This window comes from Pelodiscus sinensis, unplaced genomic scaffold (genome assembly GCF_049634645.1).
Source record: "Pelodiscus sinensis isolate JC-2024 unplaced genomic scaffold, ASM4963464v1 ctg47, whole genome shotgun sequence".
NCBI classification, from domain to species: domain Eukaryota; kingdom Metazoa; phylum Chordata; order Testudines; family Trionychidae; genus Pelodiscus; species Pelodiscus sinensis.
The window spans coordinates 352889-377157 of NW_027465886.1; the positions used below are offsets into that span (position 1 = coordinate 352889).

At 67.9% G+C, this 24269-nt stretch overlaps 1 protein-coding gene across 1 annotated transcript in view; it reads left to right on the forward strand.

The window, feature by feature from the left end:
* Window positions 1-24269, forward strand: part of EPS8L3 (EPS8 signaling adaptor L3) — a 35573-nt gene that overhangs the window by 9873 nt on the left and 1431 nt on the right. Inside the window, exons 6-19 of the mRNA XM_075916013.1 lie at window positions 3587-3745; window positions 3888-4037; window positions 4306-4382; window positions 4799-4974; window positions 5242-5327; window positions 5808-5919; window positions 8017-8081; window positions 8793-8867; window positions 15829-15977; window positions 16638-16746; window positions 17783-17817; window positions 23005-23101; window positions 23311-23430; window positions 23991-24076. Of these exons, the coding sequence (XP_075772128.1) occupies window positions 3587-3745; window positions 3888-4037; window positions 4306-4382; window positions 4799-4974; window positions 5242-5327; window positions 5808-5919; window positions 8017-8081; window positions 8793-8867; window positions 15829-15977; window positions 16638-16746; window positions 17783-17817; window positions 23005-23101; window positions 23311-23430; window positions 23991-24076 (1496 nt within the window). The remainder of the gene's footprint in view (window positions 1-3586; window positions 3746-3887; window positions 4038-4305; window positions 4383-4798; window positions 4975-5241; window positions 5328-5807; window positions 5920-8016; window positions 8082-8792; window positions 8868-15828; window positions 15978-16637; window positions 16747-17782; window positions 17818-23004; window positions 23102-23310; window positions 23431-23990; window positions 24077-24269) is intronic.

Below are 24269 nucleotides of genomic sequence, written 5' to 3' on the forward strand. Positions count from 1 at the left end.
GGGTGCACAGGCTGGCCCCTGGGACACACGGCGCATGCACGGGCCGCTCGTAGGGAGTGGGCCTGCCCTCTAGGGTGCGCAGGCTGGCCCCTGGGACACACGGCGCATGCACGGGCCTGCTCGTAGGGAGTGGGCCTGCCCTCTAGGGTGCACAGGCTGGCCCCTGGGGCACACGGCGCATGCACGGGCCGGTCGTAGGGAGTGGGCCTGCCCTCTAGGGTGCACAGGCTGGCCCCTGGGACACACGGCGCATGCACGGGCCGCTCGTAGGGAGTGGGCCTGCCCTCTAGGGTGCACAGGCTGGCCCCTGGGGCACACGGCGCATGCACGGGCCGCTCGTAGGGAGTGGGCCTGCCCTCTAGGGTGCGCAGGCTGGCCCCTGGGACACACGGCGCATGCACGAGCCCGCTCGCAGGGAGTGGGCCTGCCCTCTAGGGTGCACAGGCTGGCCCCTGGGGCACACGGCGCATGCACGGGCCTGCTCGTAGGGAGTGGGCCTGCCCTCTAGGGTGCACAGGCTGGCCCCTGGGGCACACGGCGCATGCACGGGCCTGCTCGTAGGGAGTGGGCCTGCCCTCTAGGGTGCACAGGCTGGCCCCTGGGACACACGGCGCATGCACGGGCCGGTCGTAGGGAGTGGGCCTGCCCTCTAGGGTGCGCAGGCTGGCCCCTGGGACACACGGCGCATGCACGGGCCGGTCGTAGGGAGTGGGCCTGCCCTCTAGGGTGCACAGGCTGGCCCCTGGGGCACACGGCGCATGCACGGGCCTGCTCGTAGGGAGTGGGCCTGCCCTCTAGGGTGCACAGGCTGGCCCCTGGGGCACACGGCGCATGCACGGGCCTGCTCGTAGGGAGTGGGCCTGCCCTCTAGGGTGCGCAGGCTGGCCCCCGGGGCACACGGCGCATGCACGGGCCGGTCGTAGGGAGTGGGCCTGCCCTCTAGGGTGCGCAGGCTGGCCCCCGGGCACACGGCGCATGCACGGGCCGGTCGTAGGGAGTGGGCCTGCCCTCTAGGGTGCGCAGGCTGGCCCCCGGGGCACACGGCGCATGCACGGGCCGGTCGTAGGGAGTGGGCCTGCCCTCTAGGGTGCGCAGGCTGGACCCCGGGGCACACGGCGCATGCACGGGCCGCTCGTAGGGAGTGGGCCTGCCCTCTAGGGTGCGCAGGCTGGCCCCTGGGACACACGGCGCATGCACGGGCCCGGTCGTAGGGAGTGGGCCTGCCCTCTAGGGTGCACAGGCTGGCCCCCGGGGCACACGGCGCATGCACGGGCCTGCTCGTAGGGAGTGGGCCTGCCCTCTAGGGTGCGCAGGCTGGCCCCTGGGGCACACGGCGCATGCACGGGCCGCTCGTAGGGAGTGGGCCTGCCCTCTAGGGTGCGCAGGCTGGCCCCTGGGGCACACGGCGCATGCACGGGCCGGTCGTAGGGAGTGGGCCTGCCCTCTAGGGTGCGCAGGCTGGCCCCTGGGACACACGGCGCATGCACGGGCCGGTCGCAGGGAGTGGGCCTGCCCTCTAGGGTGCGCAGGCTGGCCCCTGGGACACACGGCGCATGCACGGGCCGGTCGCAGGGAGTGGGCCTGCCCTCTAGGGTGCGCAGGCTGGCCCCTGGGACACACGGCGCATGCACGGGCCTGCTCGTAGGGAGTGGGCCTGCCCTCTAGGGTGCGCAGGCTGGCCCCTGGGGCACACGGCGCATGCACGGGCCGGTCGCAGGGAGTGGGCCTGCCCTCTAGGGTGCGCAGGCTGGCCCCTGGGACACACGGCGCATGCACGGGCCTGCTCGTAGGGAGTGGGCCTGCCCTCTAGGGTGCACAGGCTGGCCCCTGGGGCACACGGCGCATGCACGGGCCGGTCGTAGGGAGTGGGCCTGCCCTCTAGGGTGCGCAGGCTGGCCCCTGGGGCACACGGCGCATGCACGGGCCTGCTCGTAGGGAGTGGGCCTGCCCTCTAGGGTGCGCAGGCTGGCCCCTGGGGCACACGGCGCATGCACGGGCCGGTCGTAGGGAGTGGGCCTGCCCTCTAGGGTGCGCAGGCTGGCCCCTGGGGCACACGGCGCATGCACGGGCCCGCTCGTAGGGAGTGGGCCTGCCCTCTAGGGTGCGCAGGCTGGCCCCTGGGGCACACGGCGCATGCACGGGCCGGTCGTAGGGAGTGGGCCTGCCCTCTAGGGTGCGCAGGCTGGCCCCTGGGGCACACGGCGCATGCACGGCCCGGCTAGGGCTGCTGGCGCGCAGCCCGGGGCTCACCACTAGGACGCACGACGCAAGCGCGGCCCAGTCCAGCCCAGTTGTTGCTGCTGGCCCCATGGCCATGGGGGGAAGGGCGTTGCTGGCCGGCGCCGCGGGGATGCGGGCAGGCAGGCACTGTAGGAGCTGCCGTCAGGCACCGCGCGCCCCTTATAGCTGCCATCAGGCGACCCCCATCCGTTGGCTCCCTGGGCAGCTGCCCGGCTCGCCCCTGCCTCCGTCCGGCCCTGACGGCCCTGTTTGCACACACCTCCTTCTGCCCCCAGGCCAATCAGGGCTCGGGGGCAGGTGAGTGTGCAAAGCCTCCTCCCACCCTGCCAGGAGCGTGTGGCACTTCTAAGCACCATGTGCTCCTTGTAGGGCGGGGGCAGGATGAAGGTAACTTTGTGCGCTTCCCCCTGCTCCCAGCCCCTGATTGGGCAGAGGCCCTTTTCCCCACCCCTGGTCTAGACCATCCCTGGTGGATGTCTGTCTAACCTACTCAGAAATATCCCCAGGGATGGAGATTCCACACCCCCCTGGCGATTTATTCCAGTGTTTGACCCCCCTGACAGGCAGGAAACTTCCTGATGTCCAACCTAAACCTCCCTGGCTGCAGTTTAAGCCCCTTGCTCCTTGTTCTGTCCTCAGAGGCCAAGGAGAAAACATTTCCCCCTTCCTCCCTGTGACACCCTTTTAGATTCCTGAAAACGCCTCTCAGTCTTCTCTTTTCCAAACTAAACAAGGCCAGTTCTTTCAGTCTTCTCTCACAGCTCATGTTCTCTAGACCTTTCATCATTCTTGTTGCTCTTCTCTGGACCCTCTCCAATTTCTCCACATCTTTCCTGATACGTGGTGCCCAGAACGAGACACGATACTCCAGTTGAGGCCTGACCAGCGCAGAGCAGAGCGGGAGAATGACTTCTCGGGTCTTTCTCACAGCACACCAGTTCATGCAGCCCAGAATCGTGTTTGCTTTTTTTGCAACAGTGTCACACTGTTGACTTATATTTCACTTGCGGTCCACTCTGACCCCTAGATCCCTTTCTGCAGGTCTCCTTCCTAGACAGTCGCTTCCCATTCTGTGTGTGTGAGACGGATTGTTCCTTCCTCAGTGGAGCACTTTGCATTTGTCCTTATTAAACTGCATCCTATTGACCTCAGGCCATTTCTCCAGTTTGTCCAGATCATTGTGAATTCTGACCCATCCTCCAGAGCAGTTGCAGCCCCTCCTAGCTTGGGATCATCTGCAGACTTAATAAGCGTACTTTCTATGCCAATATCTAAATCATTGATGGCCACGGGGTGCCCCCTGTGTTCCGTGGGAAGGCCTGGACCCTGGGCTTTGTATCCCCAGCACCTGCTCACCATCCAAGTGGACTCCCGGGATGTCCGTGGACTGGAGGACTGTGTGGAGCGGCTGAAGATGATGGAAGCGCAGGGCCGGGTCTGGGGACAGGACATGATCCTGCAAGTGAAGGGCCAGGAGCTGCTCTTGAGTGACATCGAGACCAAGGTGTGTGGGGGTCTCCTGGCTCGTCCCAGCCACCTCCCCACACTGGGGGCTAACCCGCCACGCCCAGCCCATGAGCTCCCCACATGGCTCAGCCCACTGCCCCGCTGACCTGCCCTGCTCGTCTCTCCCTGCGCGGCGGCAGGAGGAGCTGGAGCGCTACCCCCTGGTGAGTGTCCAGGAATGCGCCGCCGTCCTCAACCGCTGCGTCTACAGCTCCATCCTGGCCATCACTCTCAGGGAGCAGAGCCAGCGCGGGAGCAGCATCATCCTCTTCCAGTGCGAGCAGCTCGGGGTGAGCACGGTCCCAGCTCCATGCTGCTGCATGCTAGCGGCCTGGCCTCCGCCTAGCACGGAATGGGGACTACCTAGCACTGCAGCCCTCTGCTGTGTGCCATTGCCCCCAGACTGCTAGGGAGATTCTCCCATAGCACCATGGCAGTTGCTTTCCGAGCTGGATGCTCTGGCGTCTGTCCCTGTGTGGCTGCAGGGTGCATGGGGGGCACTGCTCTCTGCTGCTCGGCTGTGGAGGGGGATTCATGCTCCTCTTCCCTTCCCGCCAGGCAGAGCTGCTGAAGGCCAGCCTGGAGAAAGCCATCAAGGAATGGAAAAGAGAGCAGGAGAGTCAGGACATGCTCAGGTAGTGGGGTGCCGAGGGCCTTTGTCAGCAGCCCCCCTCTGCGCCCATGACCATCCCTTCTGGGCACTTCTTTGTCTCCCAATCCATGATTCCTGGGGTGGGGGGGTCCCTCTGCACCCCTGGATTTCTGATGAGGAAACCCCCCCATAAAGGTACAAAGAAAATCCCCCAGGGGCTGATGGGAAACAGCCCTCACCGCAGTGCTGGACGGGGCCTTGGGCCCTCTGTAGATTGAGGTGCTCCTAGCCTGTCGTGCAGAGCACCCAGGGGTGCAATGGATTCCCAGGGGGCACCAGGTGTTTCTCCTCAGTGTCCCTGGGGGGTGCAGCCCAGCAAGACATGCTCCCCAGCCCCTCTGCTGGGGCTGCCCTCGGTGCTGTGTTACCAGAGGATCCCCTGCTTGTCCCCTTCCTCAGAAGCGACTTGGAGATCATGCTGGCCCAGCAGAGCCGAGGGCCCCTCCATGGCAATCCCCCACCTGCCACCCAGGACAGCAGGGCTGGGCCTCCGGAGCCAGACCCCTTCATCCCCCCACCCCCACAAGGGTGGCATAGCCAAGAGCCCCGGAGCCCCCCCGCCTCCATGGATGATGGTAAATGGCCTTGGGGGGAGGCAGGGCCGGGCTGGTGAGCGGGGGAGGGTGGGTGCGGTGGAGGATTCGGCCCCAGGACTCCTGGTCCCCTTTGCAGCCCTGCCAGTGACTGTAAGACGGGGCTCCCGGTGCTCCGCGGGCACTGGTGGGCGCTGGGTTTGCTGCGGGAGGGCTGGAAGTCTGAGCCCAGGCGGAGAAGGGCATGGAATGGCAGGTCCCCCATGACCCCTCCCCGCTGCGACTGATCCCAGCCCCTGCGCATTGCAGCGCCCGGCCAGCCACAGCCCCCGAAAGCCACAGGCGAGTGGACAGATCCCGGCTTGCGGCCGCTGCAGGACGTGGACAGAGACACTGTAAGTGCCCCAGGGCAGCTCCCATGCTCCAGCACCTCCCTGATCCCAGCCCCCCAGCAAACGCGCAGCGGGGCAGAGCTCGCTGGGCCTCGACTGACGCTGCTGGGCTGTGCACGGAAGCCGCCTCCATGCTCCTGCCAGGCCCAAGCAGAAGAGGGAAGCTGGGGGAGTTTTAGCCTACGCAGGGCGGCCGGCCGGCTTAGGGGACAAGCTGTGAGGTCCCAGCCTCGCCCTGGGGAGCTATGGTCGGCTGCGAGGGAAGGGGACAAGCCAGAGGAGGGGCGGGGAGACCCAGGGCGAGAACTGGGCCCCCTTTGGAGGCCAGGCGGACTGGTCCCTATGCAGCACCTCGAGCCCCGCAGGGCACTAGCATCTGGGCAGAGGCGCTCTGGGCACTGTCTGCTGCTAGGGGGGCGTTCTCCCCAGAGACACGGGGCCCGCCGGGCCGCTGACACGGGGCGGCTACGTCTGGCTCTGCAGGAGATCCTCAACCACGTGCTGAGCGACGTGGAGCTCTTCGTGGGGAAGCTGCAGGAGGTGAGTGGCCCGCTACTTGCCAAGAAGCTGAAGAAAAAGGACAAGGAGAGAGGAGGTGAGAGACGGAGGGACAGGAGAGGTGGCTCTGGCACAGGGGTGGGCCCGGGGGCGAGGTGGCTCTGGGGCAGAGGTGGGTCTGGGGGAGAGGTTGCTCTGGCGCAGGGGTGGGGGCCCGGGGGAGAGGTGGCTCTGGGGCAGGGGTGGGCCCGGGGGTGAGGTGGCTCTGGGGCAGGGGTGGGGGCCAGGGGGCGAGGTGACTCTGGGACAGGGGTGGGCCCGAGGGCGAGGTGGCTCTGGGACAGGGGTGGGCCCGGGGGAGAGGTGGCTCTGGGACAGGGGTGGGCCCGGGGGCGAGGTGGCTCTGGCGCAGGGGTGGGGGCCTGGGGGCGAGGTGGCTCTGGGACAGGGGTGGGCCCGGGGGCGAGGTGGCTCTGGGACAGGGGTGGGCCCGGGGGCGAGGTGGCTCTGGGACAGGGGTGGGCCCAGGGGCGAGGTGGCTCTGGCGCAGGGGTGGGGGCCTGGGGGCGAGGTGGCTCTGGCGCAGGGGTGGGGGCCTGGGGGAGAGGTGGCTCTGGGACAGGGGTGGGCCCGGGGGCGAGGTGGCTCTGGGACAGGGGTGGGGCCCGGGGGCGAGGTGGCTCTGGCGCAGGGGTGGGCCTGGGGGCGAGGTGGCTCTGGGGCAGGGGTGGGGCCCGGGGGCGAGGTGGCTCTGGGGCAGGGGTGGGGGCCTGGGGGCGAGGTGGCTCTGGGGCAGGGGTAGGGGCTCGGGGGCGAGGTGGCTCTGGGGCAGGGGTGGGGGCCTGGGGGCGAGGTGGCTCTGGGGCAGGGGTAGGGGCCCGGGGGCGAGGTGGCTCTGGGGCAGGGGCGGGGGCCCGGGGGCGAGGTGGCTCTGGGGCAGGGGCGGGGGCCCGGGGGAGAGGTGGCTGTGGGGCAGGGGTGGGGCCCGGCGGCGAGGTGGCTCTGGGGCAGGGGCGGGGGCCCGGGGGAGAGGTGGCTCTGGGGCAGGGGTGGAGCCCGGGGGAGAGGTGGCTCTGGGGCAGGGGTGGAGCCCGGGGGCGAGGTGGCTCTGGGACAGGGGTGGGGGCCCGGGGGCGAGGTGGCTCTGGGGCAGGGGTGGGGCCCGGGGGAGAGGTGGCTGTGGGGCAGGGGCGGGGGCCCGGGGGCGAGGTGGCTCTGGGGCAGGGGCGGGGGCCCGGGGGAGAGGTGGCTCTGGGGCAGGGGTGGAGCCCGGGGGCGAGGTGGCTCTGGGACAGGGGTGGGGGCCCGGGGGCGAGGTGGCTCTGGGACAGGGGTGGGGGCCCGGGGGCGAGGTGGCTGTGGGGCAGGGGTGGGGCCCGGGGGAGAGGTGGCTCTGGGGCAGGGGTGGAGCCCGGGGGCGAGGTGGCTCTGGGACAGGGGTGGGGGCCCGGGGGCGAGGTGGCTGTGGGGCAGGGGTGGGGCCCGGGGGAGAGGTGGCTGTGGGGCAAGGGTGGGGCCCGGGGGAGAGGTGGCTGTGGGGCAGGGGTAGGGGCCCGGGGGTGAGGTGGCTCTGGGGCAGGGGTGGGGCCCGGGGGTGAGGTGGCTCTGGGGCAGGGGTGGGGGCCCGGGGGAGAGGTGGCTCTGGGGCAGGGGTGGGGGCCTGGGGTCGAGGTGGCTCTGGGACAGGGGTAGGGGCCCGGGGGAGAGGTGGCTCTGGGGCAGGGGTGGGGGCCTGGGGTCGAGGTGGCTCTGGGACAGGGGTAGGGGCCCGGGGGTGAGGTGGCTCTGGGGCAGGGGTGGGGCCCGGGGGTGAGGTGGCTCTGGGGCAGGGGTGGGGCCCAGGGGCGAGGTGGCTCTGGGGCAGGGGTGGGGCCCGGGGGAGAGGTGGCTCTGGGGCAGGGGCGGGGCCCAGGGGCGAGGTGGCTCTGGGGCAGGGGTGGGGCCCAGGGGCGAGGTGGCTGTGGGGCAGGGGTGGGCCCAGGGGCGAGGTGGCTCTGGGGCAGGGGTGGGGCCCGGGGGCGAGGTGGGGGGACCAAGGGAGAGCAGGGCGACGGGGGGACAGACGGACTGGGCCCCACTCCCAAGCAGAGCTGCGTGGGCCAGTCTGTCTGTCTGCCTGCTGGTGTCTCTGGGGGGCAGGCGTAAGGGCCCCCCGGCTGACGCCTCCCTCCCCTCTCTCCCCTCGGCCCCGCAGTGCTGCCCCCACAGCCCGAGTTTGAGGCCTGCGTCCAGAAGATCAAATACGCCTTAAACCTGCTGGTAGGTCGGGGCGCCGGCGGGGGGCAGAGCAGGCCAGGGAATCCCAGCCCCCGCCCCCGCCCCCCCCGCCCTGCCTGGCTTTTGCACGCGACCACAGGGCTCCCAGCGCCTATCCCAGCCCCCCTCCCAGTTGCTCCCCCGCCCCGCCAGGGTTCCGTCCAGCGCCCAGCCGGGAATACAGAAGATCCCCACATTGCACGTTGCACGTGTCTGGTATTTTCTGAATTTTTTCTACCGGACAGAGGGCGCAAATACTGGACTTGTCCGGTAGAAAACCGGACCCCTGGCAATCCTAGCTGGGGGAGGCTGCTGTCCTGGTGGGGCAGAGCAGAGACCCTCCGGCCCGGGCTGTGCGGAGCGGGGGAGTCCCAGCCGTGGGGCGGGACAGGCCATCCCGTTGCTGAGCGGCTCCTGTCTGGGACAGCTGATCAGCGGTGAGGTGGGCTCCCCTGCAGCTGGGTGCTGATCGTGCTCCTTGCAGCCCTAGACAGGCATGTCTGCTTTGCCCACCCAGCCCCACAGCCTGCCCCACACCTTTCACTTGGGGTCAGCCGCTACAGCAACCCCGCCTATGGCACAGCCCTGCAGTGGGGGTGCTGCTCCAACTCCCCAGCCAGACCCTCTGTGCGCACGCTGCCCCGCGAGCCGGCCCCTCCCTGGGCAGTGGGGCAGCGAGGAGAAAAGCCTCCCCCACGTTTTGTGTCTGCACAGGGGAAGCTAAAACCTCACATGCAGCAGCCCAGTGCCCCGGAACTGGTTGTGCTCATCTTCTCCACCCTCTCGCAGGTGAGTACAGCCGGCCGGGGGCCGCACACCGACTGCTCGGCGGGCCGGCTCCCGCATGCCTGCTGGGCTGGCCAGTACGTCTGCCAGGCACAGTGCCCTGACACTGGCCTTCGTTCTGTCTCCGTGGGGTCTGCGGAGCGGGTGTCAACTGGCTTAGCTCCACCCGCATCGGGAGAACCGCGCCCCACACTGACTTCAGAGGCACAAAGCCAGCCAGCTCCCGGGGAAGAATGACCCCCAACCAGGAGCTGGATTGGGGGCTCCAGGAAAACTGTGTCTAGACTGGCCAGTTTTTCCGGAAAATCAGCCGCTTTTCCGGAAAAACTTGCCAGCTGTCTATACTGGCCGCTTGAATTTCCGCAAAAGCACTGACTTCCTACTGTAAGAAATCAGTGCTTCTCGCGGAAATACTATTCTGCTCCCGTTCGGGCAAAAGGGCCAGTGACGACAGCTCAGTTTGTTTTCTGCAAAAAAGCCCCGATCGCGAAAATGGGGATCGGGGCTTTTTTGCACAAAACTGCGTCTAGATTGGCCACGGATGCTTTTCTGCAAAAAGTGCTTTTGTGGAAAAGCGTCCTGCCAATCTAGACGCGCTTTTCCAAAAATGCTTTTAATGGAAAACTTTTCCGTTAAAAGCATTTCCGGAAAATCCTGCCAGTGTAGACGCAGCCTGCGTGTCCGTAAGTACCTGCAGTGCTTTCCACCGCTGCAAAGCTGCACAAAGGGTGGAATCCCACTCCCCTGGACTCACTGGTGCTTGCGAGGTGCTGGCTCTGGATCTCCCTGTGGAGACCAGCATGTCTCAGCTTGCGTCCCGACCCGAGAGGGGGGTTGCAGGGAGGCCGCAATGTTCTTCAGTGGGATTGCGGGATCGCTGCCCTTACATCTGCGCCCTTCCGAGCTGGGGGGCAGAAAGTGGCAGCTGCTGGCCACAGGCAGCAGCAGCAAAGTAAGAGTGGCAACACCACCCCAGGCCATTGGTCCTGCTGTGCCGCGGCTGGAGGAGGCTCGGCCAGCGCAGGGATCCCAGCTAGCCAGCGACGGTCTCCAGCTGCCCAGCCCTAAACGCAGCAGCGCTGCCAGCAGCACAGAAGGAAGGGGAGCGATTCGGGAGCAGCACAGAAGGAAGGGGAGCGATTCGGGGGCAGCACAGCAGGAAGGGGAGCGATTCGGGGGCAGCACAGCAGGAAGGGGAGCGATTCGGGGGCAGCACAGAAGGAAGGGGAGCGATTCGGGGGCAGCGCAGCAGGAAGGGGAGCGATTCGGGAGCAGCACAGAAGGAAGGGGAGCGATTCGGGGGCAGCACAGAAGGAAGGGGAGCGATTCGGGAGCAGCGCAGCAGGAAGGGGAGCGATTCGGGAGCAGCACAGAAGGAAGGGGAGCGATTCGGGGGCAGCACAGAAGGAAGGGGAGCGATTCGGGGGCAGCACAGCAGGAAGGGGAGCGATTCGGGGGCAGCACAGAAGGAAGGGGAGCGATTCGGGAGCAGCACAGCAGGAAGGGGAGCGATTCGGGGGCAGCACAGAAGGAAGGGGAGCGATTCGGGGGCAGCATAGCAGGAAGGGGAGCGATTCGGGAGCAGCACAGAAGGAAGGGGAGCGATTCGGGGGCAGCACAAAAGGAAGGGGAGCGATTCGGGGGCAGCGCAGCAGGAAGGGGAGCGATTCGGGAGCAGCACAGAAGGAAGGGGAGCGATTCGGGGGCAGCGCAGAAGGAAGGGGAGCGATTCGGGGGCAGCACAGCAGGAAGGGGAGCGATTCGGGGGCAGCACAGCAGGAAGGGGAGCGATTCGGGGGCAGCGCAGCAGGAAGGGGAGCGATTCGGGGGCAGCGCAGCAGGAAGGGGAGCGATTCGGGAGCAGCGCAGAAGGAAGGGGAGCGATGCGGGAGCAGCGCAGCAGGAAGGGGAGCGATTCGGAGGCAGCACAGCAGGAAGGGGAGCGATTCGGAGGCAGCACAGAAGGAAGGGGAGCGATTCGGGAGCAGCGCAGCAGGAAGGGGAGCGATTCGGGGGCAGCACAGAAGGAAGGGGAGCGATTCGGGGAGCAGCACAGAAGGAAGGGGAGCGATTCGGGGGCAGCACAGCAGGAAGGGGAGCGATTCGGGAGCAGCGCAGCAGGAAGGGGAGCGATTCGGGGCAGCACAGCAGGAAGGGGAGCGATTCGGGGGCAGCGCAGAAGGAAGGGGAGCGATTCGGGGGCAGCACAGCAGGAAGGGGAGCGATTCGGGAGCAGCACAGAAGGAAGGGGAGCGATTCGGGGGCAGCATAGCAGGAAGGGGAGCGATTCGGGAGCAGCGCAGCAGGAAGGGGAGCGATTCGGGGGCAGCGCAGCAGGAAGGGGAGCGATTCGGGGGCAGCGCAGAAGGAAGGGGAGCGATTCGGGGGCAGCACAGCAGGAAGGGGAGCGATTCGGGAGCATCACAGAAGGAAGGGGAGCGATTCGGGGGCAGCATAGCAGGAAGGGGAGCGATTCGGGGGCAGCACAGAAGGAAGGGGAGCGATTCGGGAGCAGCACAGAAGGAAGGGGAGCGATTCGGGGGCAGCACAAAAGGAAGGGGAGCGATTCGGGGGCAGCGCAGCAGGAAGGGGAGCGATTCGGGGGCAGCGCAGAAGGAAGGGGAGCGATTCGGGAGCATCACAGAAGGAAGGGGAGCGATTCGGGGGCAGCATAGCAGGAAGGGGAGCGATTCGGGGGCAGCACAGAAGGAAGGGGAGCGATTCGGGAGCAGCACAGAAGGAAGGGGAGCGATTCGGGGGCAGCACAAAAGGAAGGGGAGCGATTCGGGGGCAGCACAGAAGGAAGGGGAGCGATTCGGGAGCAGCGCAGAAGGAAGGGGAGCGATTCGGGGGCAGCACAGAAGGAAGGGGAGCGATTCGGGGGCAGCACAGAAGGAAGGGGAGCGATTCGGGGGCAGCACAGCAGGAAGGGGAGCGATTCGGGGGCAGCACAGAAGGAAGGGGAGCGATTCGGGGGCAGCACAGAAGGAAGGGGAGCGATGCGGGAGCAGCACAGCAGGAAGGGGAGCGATTCGGGGGCAGCGCAGCAGGAAGGGGAGCGATTCGGGAGCAGCGCAGAAGGAAGGGGAGCGATTCGGGAGCAGCACAGAAGGAAGGGGAGCGATGCGGGAGCAGCGCAGCAGGAAGGGGAGCGATTCGGAGGCAGCACAGCAGGAAGGGGAGCGATTCGGAGGCAGCACAGAAGGAAGGGGAGCGATTCGGGAGCAGCGCAGCAGGAAGGGGAGCGATTCGGGGGCAGCACAGAAGGAAGGGGAGCGATTCGGGGGCAGCACAGCAGGAAGGGGAGCGATTCGGGAGCAGCGCAGCAGGAAGGGGAGCGATTCGGGGCAGCACAGCAGGAAGGGGAGCAATTCGGGGGCAGCGCAGAAGGAAGGGGAGCGATTCGGGGGCAGCACAGCAGGAAGGGGAGCGATTCGGGAGCAGCACAGAAGGAAGGGGAGCGATTCGGGGGCAGCATAGCAGGAAGGGGAGCGATTCGGGGGCAGCGCAGCAGGAAGGGGAGCGATTCGGGAGCAGCGCAGCAGGAAGGGGAGCGATTCGGGGGCAGCACAGCAGGAAGGGGAGCGATTCGGGGAGCAGCACAGCAGGAAGGGGAGCGATTCGGGGGCAGCACAGCAGGAAGGGGAGCGATTCGGGAGCAGCACAGAAGGAAGGGGAGCAATTCGGGGGCAGCACAGCAGGAAGGGGAGCAATTCGGGGGCAGCACAGCAGGAAGGGGAGCGATTCGGGGGCAGCATAGCAGGAAGGGGAGCGATGCGGGAGCAGCACAGAAGGAAGGGGAGCGATTCGGGGGCAGCACAGAAGGAAGGGGAGCGATTCGGGGGCAGCACAGAAGGAAGGGGAGCGATTCGGGAGCAGCGCAGCAGGAAGGGGAGCGATTCGGGAGCAGCGCAGCAGGAAGGGGGGGCAGCACAGAAGGAAGGGGAGCGATTCGGGGGCAGTACAGCAGGAAGGGGAGCGATTCGGGGGCAGCACAGAAGGAAAGGGAGCGATTCGGGGGCAGCACAGCAGGAAGGGGAGCGATTCGGGGGCAGCACAGCAGGAAGGGGAGCGATTCGGGAGCAGCGCAGAAGGAAGGGGAGCGATTCGGGAGCAGCGCAGAAGGAAGGGGAGCAATTCGGGGGCAGCACAGCAGGAAGGGGAGCGATTCGGGGGCAGCACAGCAGGAAGGGGAGCGATTCGGGGGCAGCACAGAAGGAAAGGGAGCGATTCGGGGGCAGCACAGAAGGAAGGGGAGCGATTCGGGGGCAGCACAGCAGGAAGGGGAGCGATTCGGGGAGCAGCGCAGCAGGAAGGGGAGCGATTCGGGGGCAGCATAGCAGGAAGGGGAGCGATTCGGGGGCAGCACAGAAGGAAGGGGAGCGATTCGGGGGCAGCACAGAAGGAAGGGGAGCGATGCGGGAGCAGCGCAGCAGGAAGGGGAGCGATTCGGGGGCAGCGCAGCAGGAAGGGGAGCGATTCGGGAGCAGCACAGAAGGAAGGGGAGCGATTCGGGAGCAGTGCAGCAGGAAGGGGAGCGATTCGGGGGCAGCACAGAAGGAAGGGGAGCGATTCGGGGGCAGCACAGCAGGAAGGGGAGCGATTCGGGAGCAGCACAGCAGGAAGGGGAGCGATTCGGGGCAGCACAGAAGGAAGGGGAGCGATTCGGGGGCAGCATAGCAGGAAGGGGAGCGATTCGGGGGCAGCACAGAAGGAAGGGGAGCGATTCGGGGGCAGCACAGAAGGAAAGGGAGCGATTCGGGGGCAGCACAGAAGGAAAGGGAGCGATTCGGGAGCAGCGCAGCAGGAAGGGGAGCGATTCGGGGGCAGCACAGCAGGAAGGGGAGCGTTTCGGGGAGCAGCACAGCAGAAAGGGGAGCGATTCGGGGGCAGCACAGCAGGAAGGGGAGCGATTCGGGAGCAGCACAGAAGGAAGGGGAGCGATTCGGGGGCAGCACAGCAGGAAGGGGAGCGATTCGGGGGCAGCATAGCAGGAAGGGGAGCGATTCGGGAGCAGCACAGAAGGAAGGGGAGCGATTCGGGGGCAGCGCAGAAGGAAGGGGAGCGATTCGGGAGCAGCGCAGCAGGAAGGGGAGCGATTCGGGGAGCAGCACAGCAGGAAGGGGAGCGATTCGGGGGCAGCGCAGAAGGAAGGGGAGCGATTCGGGAGCAGCGCAGCAGGAAGGGGAGCGATTCGGGGGCAGCGCAGAAGGAAGGGGAGCGATTCGGGGGCAGCACAGCAGGAAGGGGAGCGATTCGGGGAGCAGCACAGCAGGAAGGGGAGCGATTCGGGGGCAGCACAGAAGGAAGGGGAGCGATTCGGGGGCAGCGCAGAAGGAAGGGGAGCGATTCGGGAGCAGCACAGCAGGAAGGGGAGCGATTCGGGGAGCAGCACAGCAGGAAGGGGAGCGATTCGGGGGCAGCGCAGAAGGAAGGGGAGCGATTCGGGAGCAGCGCAGCAGGAAGGGGAGCGATTCGGGGGCAGCGCAGAAGGAAGGGGAGCGATTCGGGGGCAGCACAGCAGGAAGGGGAGCGATTCGGGGAGCAGCACAGCAGGAAGGGGAGCGATTCGGGGGCAGCGCAGCAGGAAGGGGAGCGATTCGGGGCAGCACAGAAGGAAGGGGAGCGATTCGGGGGCAGCACAGAAGGAAGGGGAGCAATTCGGGGGCAGCACAGCAGGAAGGGGAGCGATTCGGGGGCAGCGCAGAAGGAAGGGGAGCGATTCGGGAGCAGCACAGCAGGAAGGGGAGCGATTCGGGGAGCAGCACAGCAGGAAGGGGAGCGATTCGGGGGCAGCGCAGAAGGAAGGGGAGCGATTCGGGAGCAGCACAGAAGGAAGGGGAGCGATTCGGGAGCAGCACAGAAGGAAGGGGAGCGATTCGGGGGCAGCGCAGAAGGAAGGGGAGCGATTCGGGGGCAGCACAGCAGGAAGGGGAGCGATTCGGGGGCAGCGCAGAAGGAAGGGGAGCGATTCGGGAGCAGCACAGAAGGAAGGGGAGCGATTCGGGGAGCAGCACAGCAGGAAGGGGAGCGATTCGGGGGCAGCACAGCAGGAAGGGGAGCGATTCGGGGGCAGCGCAGCAGGAAGGGGAGCGATTCGGGGGCAGCACAGAAGGAAGGGGAGCGATTCGGGAGCAGCACAGCAGGAAGGGGAGCGATTCGGGGGCAGCGCAGAAGGAAGGGGAGCGATTCGGGGGCAGCGCAGAAGGAAGGGGAGCGATTCGGGGGCAGCATAGCAGGAAGGGGAGCGATTCGGGAGCAGCACAGAAGGAAGGGGAGCGATTCGGGGGCAGCGCAGAAGGAAGGGGAGCGATTCGGGAGCAGCGCAGCAGGAAGGGGAGCGATTCGGGGGCAGCACAGAAGGAAGGGGAGCGGTCCCCCTACGGTACCTTTACAGCCGCCCTAAGTACACCGGGTTTCAGGCTGTTCTGTTTGCAATCCCGCCTGGGGACATTCGGCTTCTGTAGCCAGTGCCTTGCCGCACTCTGCAGGAGGACCTGCTGCATCATGAGCCTGTCGCTTTGGCCAGGAACTCCACAGCTAGGCCCCTTCGTCTCAGCGGGGCCGGGGCAGCCCACAGTGGGTTCCATGACGACTTTTCCCCATGACACGCAGGTGATCCCTGGCAGTGATATTCTCAGGACGTGGCCTTGTGGCTCCCTGTGATAGTGAGGGCTAGTGGTTAAGGCACAGGCCTGCTTTTAGTCCTGGCTTGCCACTGGTTTGCTCTGTGCCCGAGAGCGAGTCACTCTCCCTCTGTGGGACTCCACACCCCCATCTGTAAAGCAGGAGTCCATCCCCCAGGGCTGTGGGGGCGGCTGCTCACAGGGCACATGGGGGTGATGCTGCACAGGGGGGTTGAACCGTCCCCTGCCCCCAGCGTCGAGGGCTTCCAATTCCAGCTCTCCCTGCAGAGCAGCCCAGAGCTCCGCACCCGCCCTAAGCGCCCCTTTCCCCAATGCAGATCCTTGCCAGCTGCCCCTGGCCCACCCTGGCCTCCAACATTGTGTCCCCCCTGCTGACGGAGGCCACCATCGCCCTGCTGGAGGAGTGTCTGGAGAAGAAGGAGCGTGGCACCTGGAAGAGCCTGGGCAAGGCCTGGCACACGACGAGGTGAGGGAACCCTTGGGTCCGGAGTGGCCAGTAGGAGCCTGAAAGCCCTCGCCCTGGGACCCAAGGGCGCCACCTTCCCCTTCAGTGGCAGCCTGGGTTTTAGTTGCTGGTCTGAAGTGGCCACACGTCCCCGTGCTGCCCAGCCTCGCTAGGCCTGAGAGGGGCGCACCGGAGACCGGCACAGCCAGCTCCTCCCAAACGGGCCTCAGACACCGAACAACATCGGCCCTTACCAGCCTGCGCCAGAGCTCAGCAGCAGTGTTCTAATTGTCCCCCGCCACGTGCGGAATGATTGTATATGCGTCCAGGCGTGTGCAAATGTGCACCACCACGAGCTCCACAAACCCTCGCTGGGGGCACTCTGCTAACCAGCAGGGTGGCAGTGGACTAGCCCACAGAGTGCCCGGCTGACGGGGCGCACTGAGCGGTGGGGTTGTAAGAAACTGGTCCCGCACGCATTCACCGAGCTTTCTGGCACCTCCCCCTCGCCCTGGCCCGTGGACCCTCCTTCCCAGGCCGGACCTTGAGCTGGGCCCCGGGACCTGTTCTTTGCTCGTGCAGCCTGCTTGCTGTCAGGGCTCAGGGCAGCCCCCGCCACGTGTTAATGGTCCACTTTGGAGGCCAGCACAGCCAAGTCCTTTCTCTCTCCCCCACCGGCAGGGCCGAATTCCCAGACGGCCAGTTCATCCCTCCCTATATCCCCGTCTTCTCGGACGGGTGGGTGCCGCCCCTGCCGACCCCGCGGGAGAGCGCCACGCACATGGAGAGGGTGAGTCTCCACAGCGGCTGGGTGGGGGGCACGCTTTCAGCACCATTGCCCCCACTCCCCTTTCAGCACAGCCATTGGAAAGCGGGCACAGCTGAAGGTACAGCTAACGGGCTTATCTCACAGAAGCAAAACTAAGAGGGCAGTTTGGACCCAGACCCCCTTGTAAGAGAGGGGATTGTCTAGTGGTTAGAGCACTAGCCTGGGCCTTGGGAGACCCAGCTGTGAGCTTCTGCTTTGCCACTGACAGCCCATATGACCTTGGGCAAGTCACTTAGGCACAGCTCCTCTCAGGTATTCAGGTGCTTCACTCCCATGGGGGTTAGGTGCCTAAATATGGTTGAGGCGTTCATGCCTCGATTTCCCATCTGCAAAGTGGGAGTAGCCCAGCCTTGTCTCCCCAGGGGGTCTCCGGGCTGATGCATTCGAACCACGGACCACCATTGGCGCATAGGGCATGGCGGGGGCAGGGGCAGATGGGCAGCTCTGCAGGAGCCAGTCTTTCCCTTTGCCCTGGGCTGCAGGTCGTAGCCAGGCTGCTACTTGTGCAGTGTGTCTCTGGGGGAGGGTGACGGCCCCTACTGGGGCGTGCTGAATGTGCACCTTGGCCCCTGCTGATGGCATGTGCTGAGCTGCTGCCCCGGGGCAGGCAGGGGTCAAAGCCCTGCTATTGCTAACGGGCGGGGGAGATTCTCCCAGAGCTTGGCAAGACAGGCTTCAGGGTGCAGCCACCAGGGTGCGACATGCTGCGTAGCCAATCCAGGATGTGCCCATGTGGGCACCACGAGGGGCTCTTGTTCCGCCTTCGGTGTCCCTGCGTCACCCCGAGTATAACCAGGGCCAGATTAAGGGGGAGGTTTGCCAGGCAGCTGCCCGGAGCGCCAACTATGGGGGGGCGCCCGATGGCAGCTGTAAGGGCTCAGTGCGCCGGCGGGCGGGGCCACGCATGGGTCGCGCGCCCGCTGCCCGGGATGCAGGAATGGCTCGAGCCGGCCCTGGGCGTAACTAACACGTGTCTGTCTGTCTGCTCGCCCTGCAGCAGCCCAGCGCAAGGCAGAACCGCTCCTCGCCCAGGTACGTGTCCCCGCACGGGCACGGCGCCCTGCTGAGGCTCTGGGCAGTGCGCCCCGAGCACTTGCCCCTTGACAGCTGTGTGAGCGCTGCAGCACGGGGCACCAGCTGCGAGGGCAGATAATGCCTGCTCAGAATGTGCTGGGCTTGCTGCTTGGGACCACGGGCACGCCACGCCACGCACCCCGCACACCACACGCAGGCCACACGCACGCCACGCACTCCACGCGCACGCCACGCACCCCGCACACCACACGCAGGCCACACGCACGCCACGCACTCCACGCGCACGCCACGCACCCCGCACACCACACGCAGGCCACACGCACGCCACGCACCCCACGCGCACGCCACGCACCCCGCACACCACACGCACGCCACGCACCCCACGCGCACGCCACGCACCCCGCACACAGGCCACACGCACGCCACGCACCCCACGCGCATGCCACGCACCCCGCACACCACACGCACGCCACGCACCCCGCACACCACACGCACCCCGCACACCACACGCACGCCACGCACCCCGCACACCACACGCACGCCACGCACCCCGCACGCCGCGCACTCCACGCGCACGCCACGCACCCCGCACACCACACGCAGGCCACACGCACGCCACGCACCCCACGCGCACGCCACGCACCCCGCACACCACACGCACGCCACGCACCCCGCACACCACACGCACGCCACGCACCCCGCACGCCACGCACCCCGCACACCACACGCACGCCACGCACCCCGCACGCCACGCACCCCGCACGCCACACGCACGCCACGCACCCCGCACGCCACGCACCCCGCACACCACACGCAGGCCACACGCACGCCACGCACCCCACGCGCACGCCACGCATCCCGCACACCACACGCACGCCACGCACCCCGCACACCACACGCACGCCACGCACCCCGCACGCCACGCACCCCGCACACCACACGCACGCCACGCACCCCGCACGCCACGCACCCCGCACACCACACGCACGCCACGCACCCCGCACGCCACGCACCCCGCACACCACACGCAGGCCACACGCACGCCACGCACCCCACGCGCACGCCACGCACCCCGCACACCACACGCAGGCCACACGCACGCCACGCACCCCACGCGCACGCCACGCACCCCGCACACCACACGCACGCCACGCACCCCGCACACCACACGCAGGCCACACGCACGCCACGCACCCCACGCGCACGCCACGCACCCCGCACACCACACGCAGGCCACACGCACGCCACGCACCCCACGCGCACGCCACGCACCCCGCACACCACACGCACGCCACGCACCCCGCACACCACACGCACGCCACGCACCCCGCACGCCACGCACCCCGCACACCACACGCACGCCCCGCACCCCGCACGCCACACACCCCGCACGCCACACACCCCGCACGCCACACGCACGCCACGCACCCCGCACACATGCACCCCGCACACGCCACGCACGCCACGCACACGCCACGCACCCAACGCACACGCCACGCACACGCCACGCACCCCATGCACACGCCACGAACCCCGCATGCCACGCACCCCGCACACATGCACCTCGCACACCACACGCACGCCACACACGCCACGCACCCCGCATGCTATGCACCCCGCACACCACACGCACGCCACGCACCCCACGCACACGCCACACCCCCCGCACGCCACGCACCCCGCAAACATGCACCCTGCACACCACACGCACGCCACGCACCCCACGCGCCACGCACCTCGCACACAACGCACCCCGCCACGCACCCTGCACGCCACGCACCCCGCACACATGCACCCCGCACACACCCCACGCACACGCCACACACCTCGCACGCCACGCACCCCACACACATGCACCCCGCACACCACACGCACGCCACGCACCCCACGCACACATGCACCCCGCACACCACACGCACGCCACACACCCCGCACGCCACGCACCCCGCACGCCACACGCACGCCACGCACCCCGCACACCACACACACGCCACGCACCCCACGCACACGCCACACACCCCGCATGCCACGCACCCCGCACACATGCACACCGCACACACGCCACGCACCCCGCACACATGCACCCTGCACACCACACGCACGCCACACACGCCACGCACCTCGTACGCCACGCACCTCGCACGCCATGCACCCCGCACACATGCACCCCGCACACCACACTCACGTCACTCACCCCACGCACGCCACGCACCCCGCATGCCACGCACCTCGCACGCCACGCACCCCGCACACACACCATGCACCCCGCACACACGCCATGCACCCCGCACCCCGCACGCCACGCACCCCGCACACACCCCACGCACACGCCACGCACCCCGCACGCCATGCACCTCGCACACATCCACCCCGCACACCACACGCACGTCACGCACCCCCCGCACACGCCACGCACCCCGCATGCCACGCACACTGCACGCCACGCACCCCGCACACCACACGCACGTCACGCACCCCCCGCACACGCCACGCACCCCGCATGCCACGCACCTCGCACGCCACGCACCCCGCACGCATGCACCCCGCACACCACACACACGCCACACACTCCACATACATGCCACACACCCCGCATGCCACGCACCCCGCACGCCATGCACCCCGCACACCACACCATGCCACGCACCCCACGCACACGCCACGCCACACCCCGCACACATGCACCCCGCACACCACACGCACGCCACGCACACGCCACTCACCCCGCACGCCACGCACCCCGCACACCACACGCACGTCACGCACCCCGCGCACACTCCACGCACCCCGCATGCCACGCACCTCGTATGCCATGCACCTCGCACACCACACACACGTCACTCACTCCACGCACACGCCATGCACCCCACATGCCACGCACGCCACGCACCCCGCACACATGCACCCCACACACACGCCACGCACACGCCATGCATGCCGCACACATGTACCCCGCACACCACACTCACGCCGCACACGCCACGCACCTCGCACGCCATGCACCCCGCGCACACGCCATGCACCCCGCGCACACGCCATGCACCCCGCGCACCACGCGCACACCACGCACCCCGCACACACTCCACGCACACGCCATGCACCCCGCATGCCAAGCACCTCGCACGCCATGCACCCCGCACACATCCACCCCGCACACCACACGCACGTCACGCACCCCCCGCACACGCCACGCACCCCGCATGCCACGCACCTCGCACGCCACGCACCCCGCACACCACACGCACATCACGCACCCCACGCACACGCCACGCACCCCGCATGCCACGCACCTCGCACGCCACGCACCCCGCACACATGCGCCCCGCACACCACACGCACGCCACGCACTCCACGCGCACGCCACGCACCCCGCAAGCATGCACCCCGCACACCACACACATGCCACGCACTCCTCGTACATGCCACACACCCCGCACCCCACGCACCCCGCATGCCACGCACCCCGCACGCCACGCACCCCGCACGCCACGCACCCCGCACGCCACACCACGCCACGCACCCCACGCCCACGCCACGCCGCACCCCGCACACATGCACCCCGCACACCACACGCACGCCACGCACACGCCACGCACCCCGCGCTCCCCGCACACCACACGCACGTCACGCACCCCGCGCACACTCCACGCACCCCGCACGCCACGCACCTCGCACGCCATGCACCCCGCACACACGCCACGCACCCCACGCACACGCCATGCACCCCGCACACCACACGCATGCCACGCATGCCGCACACGCCACGCACCCTGCACACACCCCATGCGCACGCCACGCACCCCGCATGCCACGCACCTCGCACGCCATGCACCCCGCACACACCCCACGCACACGCCACACACCTCGCACGCCACGCACCCCACACACATGCACCCCGCACACCACACGCACGCCACGCATGCCACGCACTCCACGCACACGCCACGCACCCCGCATGCCACGCACCTCGCACGCCATGCACCCCGCACACCACACGCACGTCACGCACCCCACGCACACGCCACGCACCCCGCATGCCACACACCTCGCACGCCACACACCCCGCACACATGCACCCCGCACGCCACGCACTCCACGTACACACCACGCACCCCGCACGCACGCCTGCACCACATGCACGCCACGCACCCCGCACGCCACGCACCCCGCACGCACGCCTGCACCACACGCACGCCACGCACCCCGCATGCCACGCACCCCGCATGCCACGCACCCCACACGCCACGCACACACCACGCACCCCGCACGCCACGCATACCACGCGCATGCACCCCATATGCCACACCCCCCCCGCGCATGCACCCCACATGCTGCAACACACACCACACACGTGCACACATGCCACTCACACACGCCACTCACACCACACAGTGCGCGCGCACACACCACACGCACACACACACACAGTCTATGTTCCCTGCATCCTGCACACACGGGTGCTTTCTGTCCCACCTGCAGAGGCTGGTCAGCCTGCCAGCCGAGCTGTGCGTTTCAGTGGGTGGGGGCCAGGGCAGCTTGTTGCAAAGAGGCCCCCTTGCCAGGCAGGCTGGGCACAGGCTGCTGTGATGCCGGGGAGGGAGTTGGGGGTGCAGCGGTTCCCGCGGTGTCAGAAATGGGGCCGCATCTCTGGAACAAAAGCGAGTCTGAGAGAGACAGAAGGACAAACCCAGCGAGCCAGCAAGCAAGTCTGGCTTGGCACACGGCGCCAGCATTTTATTGGCTTGCTGCATGACTGCCTCTGAAAATGGGTCACCCGCCCCTGGCCCGAGGGCTGTCTCCGCGCCATCCCGCCTCCCCCGCCCGCTCTGGGGGCAGGCCACAGTCCCTCTGGCACCTTTGGCCCCTGCGGGCTGCTCTTGAGCCTGTCAGAGACTGTTCTCACAATCGTACCCGGCTCCAGGCCTGGCCCTGGAAGGTGCCGAGTGCCCCGGGGGCAGCACCTGCCAGGCCCGGGGACGACGAGCGCGAGGGCCCTCGGCGCCATTCGGGCCCAGGCCCCCAGCTGTGTCTAGAGGGGACCCCGCGGGCTCAGCGCTGCCCTGGGCGTGATACCGGGAGCAGGGTGCGCGCCGCGCTGAGCTGAGCTGCGGGAGGGACCCTCGGGCAGAGACGGCACAGAGCTCCGTTCTCCTGGCTCTAACTCCGTGCCCGGTCTCCTTGCAGCAGTCCGTCGCAGCCCCCCGCGCTCATGCAGGCCATGTTCGATTTCCAGGCCAGGAACCACAAGGAGCTGACCGTCACCAAAGGGGAGCTGCTGGAGGTAAGGCCGGGACTGGGAATTGTCGGCTCAGAGCCAGGGCCTGCCCGCTGCGCGCTGGGCTGTGGAGCGGCTGGCCCGGGGCACCCTGCCCTCGCCTCTCGCGCTGGGCGTGGCTGGGCTCTGTCTGGCCTCCGGGGTAGCACGCGAATGGCCGAGAGAGGCCCTGGGGAGTGCGGCCCTGCCATGGGACTGACGCTCTCCCTGCTCAGATTCTAGACCAGCGGCGGAAGTGGTGGCTGGCTAGGAGCCGGGCCGGCGAGCGGGGCTACATCCCCAACAACATCGTGGGGCCCACGGACCAGGCGCCGCCGGAGAACGGCGCAAACCAAGTAGGTCGGCCGCCCGCTCCGAGGGGCAGTCGTGCACTCAGAGCCGGGGCATCCTGGCCTCCTGCTCCTGCTGCCCAGAGCCCCACTGCTGGGCCTGCTGCTGACCAGGAGCTTCGCTGCCAGCTCCTGGCTCCCGTCCTGCTGCTCCGCCCTCCCTGCACTCGGGCTCAGTCACAGGGTCCTGGCTGCTGGCAGGGGGGGAGGGGCGCACACGAGTAGGGGTGAGCTCAGCACCCCCACCCCAAATGTGTTCCAGCACCACTGAACGTGCAGGGCCTTCCTGCTGCGCTGGGATGGGGGCGCTGGGCCCACCCCCTTAGGCCAGTGGCTACCACAACTAGCTGGCTGCTGGCTCCACCTACTGGCTGGCGAATGGGGCCGTGGCACGTGGGGGGCAGGGGATAAAGTGCTCCCCATGCCCACTGGCTGGCGAGTGGGGCTGTGGCACGTGGGGGGTGGGGGAGCAGGAGCTCTCCCCATGCCTGTGGGGCAGAGGTGCTTTGATTAACCTGCTCGTTGGCCGTGAGACTCCTCAGTCCCCTTCTCTCCTCTGGGTCTAGATGCCGAGAAGCTCCCCGGGGCTCCAGCCGAGCTCCACGCCAGCAGAGGTGACGGCCTGGCTGCAGGACATGGGCTTCTCCAAGATGTGAGTCCCCTCAGTGCTGGAGCCCGGCCCCGGCCCCCACCCTCTGGTCTCCGTGCATCGCAGCAGGCCCCCAGCTGGTCCTTTGCCCACAGAGCCAGTCTCCCGCTGCGGCTCCCCCAGAGATGTGGCTGTTTCCTCAGCCCCTTGTCTGTCTCTGCAATCCCTCCTTGGAGGGGTCGCTGAGCTCAGGGCT